This window comes from Myotis brandtii, unplaced genomic scaffold, assembly GCF_000412655.1.
Source record: "Myotis brandtii unplaced genomic scaffold, ASM41265v1 scaffold461, whole genome shotgun sequence".
NCBI classification, from domain to species: domain Eukaryota; kingdom Metazoa; phylum Chordata; class Mammalia; order Chiroptera; family Vespertilionidae; genus Myotis; species Myotis brandtii.
In genome coordinates this window covers 898,979-905,447 of record NW_005367626.1, presented here as the reverse complement: position 1 = coordinate 905,447, position 6,469 = coordinate 898,979, and the positions used below count along the sequence as shown (strand labels likewise).

Genomic DNA, 6,469 nt, shown 5'->3' with positions numbered 1-6,469 from the left:
ACAACAAATAATCAATTTGAACCACGCTTTGATTGTGAAACAACCAGAATGTGCCAGAAGACACAGCAAAGTAATTTTGCCTCATGATGACGCACCATCACACACTTCAAAACCAGTTAAAGACACGTTAAAAGATCTTTCCTGGGAAGTATTAACCCACCCGCTGTATTCACCAGACCTTGCTCCTTCAGATTACCACTTGTTCTGATCAATGGCACACGCACTTTCTGAGCAGCACTTCAAAACATATAAAGAAGTGGAAAATTGGGTCTCTGAATGGTTTGCCTCAAAACAAGAAAAGTTCTATTGGGACGGTATCCATAAATTACCTGAAAGATGGGGAAATGCGTAGCTAGCGATGGACATTACTTAGAATAAAGCACTTTTGATGTTTCTCTTGAAATTATCATGTTTTCTTTGATTACAAAATCCGCGTTATTAAGCGGTACACCTGGTATATCACTTTCTTACACCATACATAAACTCAAAGTGGATTAAAGACTTAAATGTAAGACTCAAAACCATAAAACTCCTAGAAGAAAACAAAGGCAGTAAAATCTCTGACATTTGTCTTAGCAGGTTTCTTTCTGAAGCAATTTGTTGGGCAATGGAAACTAAATAAATAAATAAATAAATAAAGGTACATCAAGCCCTGGTCAGGTAGCTCAGTTGGTTAAAGCATCGTCCCAATGCGCCAAGGTTGTGGGTTAGATCCCCTTAAAGAAGAGAAAGTATTTATAAATGAAGCAAGGAAATAGGGGATTCACAAATGACAGCCATTTTTTTTAAAGTGTAAGATTCACACCTTAACAAAAGGAAAAATAAGTGGTAGAAATTTATGTATAGATCAGTGATGGCGAACCTATGACACGCGTGTCAGAGGTGACACGCGAACTCATTTTTTGGTTGATTTTTCTTTGTTAAATGGCATTTAAATATATAAAATAAACATCAAAAATATAAATCTTTGTTTTACTATGGTTGCAAATATAAAAAAATTTCTATATGTGATATGGCACCAGAGTTAAGTTAGGGTTTTTCAAAATGCTGACACGCCAAGCTCAAAAGGTTCGCCATCACTGGTATAGATTATCAAGGCTATATACTAAACTACTGAGAAATTAACTTATTACTAATGTATGGCATTTAACTGTACATTAAGATTGAAGCCTGCCACCCCTTGATTTATCCCAATTAGATATTCATTCGCCAGCTAAAAACCCAGATAGTTCATTCCTACCTCTCTGAAGAGTGCACCATAAAACTGAACAATGTATGGGCAATCACTACTCCGCATTACTACATCCAAATCCATAAGAAGCTGCTTTTGTTCTTTTTCATCCACTGTTGAGCGAATTCTCTGGAAAAGAATGACAGAAGATGTCATAATAACATAAAACAACTACAGAAGCTTGAGAAAACCACTACCACAGAAAGATCAAAAATTTCTAAGCAGCCCTAACCGGTTTGGCTCAGTGGATAGAGCGTTGGCCTGCGGATGCAAGGGTCCCAGGTTCAATTCCAGTCAAGGGCATGTACCTTGGTTGCGGGCACATCCCCAGTGGGGCGTGTGCAGGAGGCAGCTGATCGATGTTTCTCTCTCATCGATGTTTCTAACTCTTTATCCCTCTCCCTTCCTCTCTGTAAAAAATCAATAAAATATATTTTTAAAAAAAAATTTCTAAGCAAACTTTGCAAATACTAACCCAACATGAAAGTGATTATCTTTGTTATACTTTACAAGAACAATTTTTACCACAGAAAAACAAAATAGGACATAGGACATTTATTACATTTTAATACAATAGTACTCAATAACTCTTTATAGGACCCAGGCTCTCTAAACACAAGCATTCACTGATGTTAGAAATTATGCAACAAAGTTCTTGGGTAATGAAAATTAACCATGTGCAAAAGAAAATCATAAGGAACTATACTTTAAATCATAATGGACTATACTTTAAACAGTTTTCATGTGAATAATTAGAGATAGCTTCATAGATGCTTTAATGACCATTTCAGAATTGTATGAAATCAAGGCATTCAATGCAAGAACAACCCTCTTCCCTCCTGGGATCCTTGTTCCATAGCATCCTCATTCATTAGAGATAGAATACAGTTCAGAATAGGTAAAAAAGCGAGAACTACTGTAGGGGCAGCACACAGCCTACTATCCATGTCTCCAAAATCCTGACCTGGAATTCTCCCCTTCACCACTTCCTGAATGGTAAACTCAAAAAGTTCTACCTGACTTTCCAAACCGTGAGTCAGAATGCAGGACAACATAAACATGTTGAAAAATAACCTAAAACTGAGGAAATAGAGGGCTCTTTCTCTTTTCCTAAGCTGACGAGACCCTGCTCTGTACACTGCAGACCTAGGGTATATTCCTAACCTACCTACAGAACAACTTCTGGGCACAATCCTAAAATACTGCCACAAAAAATTAGTATCCCCGTGTTCTACCCACGAACAGTATAGGGCATGGAGATGGCCAAAGGGAGAGTTCTCACTGCACTACAGAAATAGAAGTTCAGAAATTATAAAACATTAAGAACGAAGTTATGGTTTAACATTAAGGCATACACACAACTTTTGTTCTCATAAAAATATTCAGAATGTCACACCGCGCCACTGTGTATAATACATAGCACATACTTACAAGGCAAATTAGTATCAAAAAATACATAAGGTGGCATTTTGTCTTCCAAAGACTTCAAGGTATCTGTCCTCAATGTTCTTGAAAGGGATGAAGGCATCAATAAGTTCTTGAGCCCATTTTACAGAAGAGAAACCAGAGGCACAGAGAGAATACAAGAGGTGTATTCCATGGGACATGACAATAAGCAGGTACATAAAGACTAGAAGTAGGTTCTCTCATTTTCATTTTTCCACACTAAATAGGAATTCCATGCATTTCAAATACAAACAAATTTAATTTTGCTATTTAAAATGTAGAGCCTCCTAGCTATAGTACTTCTCACCAAATAAAATTTACTAACTGGCATCCATCCATATATGCTGATTTATTTAAAACTTTGACATGAAATTTCACTGCATAAACAAGAAGACATAATAAAAAAATATAAACAAAATAAGAATAGTACTTTCAAAATTAAAATATTTCCCTTCTCTCTCTCTCCTGTCTATCTTTTCATAGTTCTGGAATAAACAATCTTGCTTGTAAATCAACATCAGCATGTGCACTAAAAAATGATACTATTAAAAAGTCAAAATAGCCTACTGGTGCAATGTGCATTTGTTCAAAATTTGACATTGATAATTCTTATAAACATTTCAACTACATGTATTCCTGCTTTAAATATATAACTTTAAAAGTACAGCTGTAAAAATACTAAGTTGGGAAGACAATTATTTTTTTAATCTAAATTTAAAAGACAGAGACCTGATAATTAGAAACAAACAGGGAAGAAAAAGCAAATGGCCCTCTATTAAAGAATTCTCACTATTAAAAATTTTAAAAACATATTTTTTTGCTATTTTATTTGTATGTTTATATTGGCAAGTGTAAATATACTAGCACACACACTTATGAGATACTATCTTAAAAGATACCCTCTTTGCTAGTTTATTTTTTGTTTCCCTAAACTGGTTATATGGTTTTCTATATTTAACATTTGTACAAATGCTTATATTTCAACTACTAGAAAGCATATTACAGTCAAAAGCTTAATAGTTATTATCAATACCTGAATATTGGGGACTATTCCTTTTTTTTTAAATATATTTGTATTGATTTCAGAGAGGAAGGGAAAGGGAGAGATAGAAACATCAATGATGAGAGAGAATCATTGATTGGCTGTCTCCTGCACGTCCCACCCTGGGGATCGAGCCTGCAACATGGGCATGTCCTCTGACCTCCTGGTTTATAGCTCGACGCTAAACCACTGAGCCAGGCCAGCTGGGCTACTGGGAACTATTTCTAAAAATACTGCTGTAGCTACAGAAAGAATACCTGTTACTATGTGAATTGGAGGTGGAACTTAAGTGCCAGCATCTGATTAATATCTATACTCAATCCCTGTCAGGATTATTATTAACCAGAATGTAGAGATAATTCCTGGTGCAGCTCTAACCTTTGAGATCATCAGCATAGCAGGAAAATCTATTCATCTTTAATATATTATTTAATACCACTACTAGTACACACAGGACATGGGGCCGCTGGAGGGCCTAGCATGAAACTGATTTTGCTCCCGGATGCTTGTCAACAGACTAAGACCTCCTCATGCTGTTGCTATTACATCTGAATCATCTGGGATTAAGCAAGTATAGCTGACTCTCAATTATACTAAAGTTTTAGGGTTGTATTGCAACATTTCTTATATGTGAGCACTTAATAAAATAATTTAAAAGGCTTAAAGTACTCAAAAGGAGATTAACTACACATACACCTACAATAGCTTCAAACTGAAATTAAGTCAATATTTTAATAAATGATTAGTCAGAGAGAACTTTTTTTTCAGGGCAAAATTTACACTAGATTTTGTTTTTAATTCTAAAACTTTATTTATTTTTTTCCTTTGTAGTGATTTTATTGGGTTGTCACTGGTCAACAAAATTATACAGATTTCAGTGTGTACAGTTCTACGACCCATCATTTGTACACTGTGGTGGAGACTGCTTAATGATAATTATTCAAATGAGAGAATACTTAGTAACAAAAGTCACTACCAGGAAAGTTCTTCTAATGGAACATCAAAACAATGTGTATGAAAAAGATTTGAAATAAATAAGGCCCGAGTTCTCTAATATTAAGGAAGCAAAACCACCTAAAATGGAACACATCAATAAGAAAACTTCTCTTCCTTCTAGAAAGCTGTCCTTAACTGAGGGCACTGGAAAATGAAAGTGCAAAGGTGAAGCCAATTATACTACTGGAAATTCTCTTGTAATTATAATGTTCAGAAGTCAAATGTATTGATAAATGCCTTGAATCACGGGAAATTTTTTTATTTATATAATAAATTTAAAAGTTCAATAAGGCTGATATTTATTTGTGTTCAACAAACTATTTTCTCATAAAGAGTAAGGATGAAAATCTCACCCAAGAACACAAATATTTTTTAAAATCATCTCAAAAAAAGTTTCATTTTCACCCAACTGTTAGAATTCATTAAAATCACTTGTTTCTGTACTATGAGGATATTGAGCTCTTTTATTTAGCACTATTTTATTAACCTAGCTTAAGTAATTATGTGCATGCTCTCATAAATTAAACTATCTTTTTTGAAAATCAATCCATATTGCTTTTTTGACAACAAAGTATTTTCAAAGTATTATAAGTTTTATTTTATTTGGAAGAAAATGTAGAGAAAATATTTAAAATCAAAACGAGACTTACTACCCTACATAAATAAGTGGTTTTCCACAGTGAAGAAATTTATATGCTTAAAGCTAAAAACATTTTTCTAATTATTGTCCAAACCTGTATTCAAGGTGGTCTTATACTCCTAAAAAAGCTTCAAAACAGGTAAATGCCAATAAAAACAGCATGTAGCTACAGACCAGCAATGCCAAAATGACTTCAATTAAATGTCACTTAGAGATACAAGGAAAAGGATCAACTGAATTCCCAGTTCTCGGGTTTATGGCTGTGAGAGTTATACGTGGTTCCAAAGAGCGTCCCATATATAAACAGAAAGCACTGGGCAAGGGCTTGTCCTGAAATGACCCATCTGTGTCTGTCTGTGTCCAGCTGTGCGAACTCCTGCCTCTCACCAACCTAGAGCTTTTCTTCCCACCAACTCAAGCTCTAAGGAAAGGTCAGGCAGGTGGCAAGCTCTCTCTCTTGAACAGTGTTTTCATGGAGAGGCCCGCTGAGTCACCTGCTCCCATTCCTGCTTCGAGAAGGAGAAAATCAGGTCGTCACAGACTTGAAAGACTCAGAGTGAGAAGGACTGATGACAAGTCATGTATGTCCTTGATTAAAAACAGTAATTCCAATCATCCAAGAGATGCAAATCAAAACGACAATGTGGTACCACCTCACACCTGTCAGAATGGCTATCATCAACAAATGACAAGTGCCGGTGAGGATGCGGAGAAAAAGGAACCCTCCTGCACTGCTGGTGGGAATGCCACTATGGAAGACAGTATGGAGTTTCCTCAAAAAGTTAAAAATGGAACTCCTATTTGACCCAGTGATCCCACTTCTAGGAATATATCCCAAGAAACTAGAAACACCCATCAGAAAGGATATATGCATCCTTACGTTCATAGCAGCACAATTTACTATAGCTAAGATTTGGAAACAGCCTAAGTGCCCATCAGCAGATGAGTGGATTAAAAAATCATGGTACATCTACACAATGGAATACTATGCTGCTGTAAAAAAAGAAGGAACTTTTACCATTTGCAACAGCATGGATGGAACTGGAGAGCATTATGCTAAGCGAAATAAGCCAGTTGGAGATAGACAAATATCACATGATCTCACTCATATGTG

The 6,469-nt window shown here is 35.6% G+C and overlaps 1 protein-coding gene across 1 annotated transcript in view; it reads right to left on the bottom strand.

Annotated features, from left to right (window-relative positions):
- The window catches only part of MAP2K4 (mitogen-activated protein kinase kinase 4), a 115,305-nt gene that overhangs the window by 40,286 nt on the left and 68,550 nt on the right, over nucleotides 1-6,469 (bottom strand). Inside the window, exon 6 of the mRNA XM_014547010.1 lies at nucleotides 1,241-1,360. Within this exon, the coding sequence (XP_014402496.1) occupies nucleotides 1,241-1,360 (120 nt within the window). The remainder of the gene's footprint in view (nucleotides 1-1,240; nucleotides 1,361-6,469) is intronic.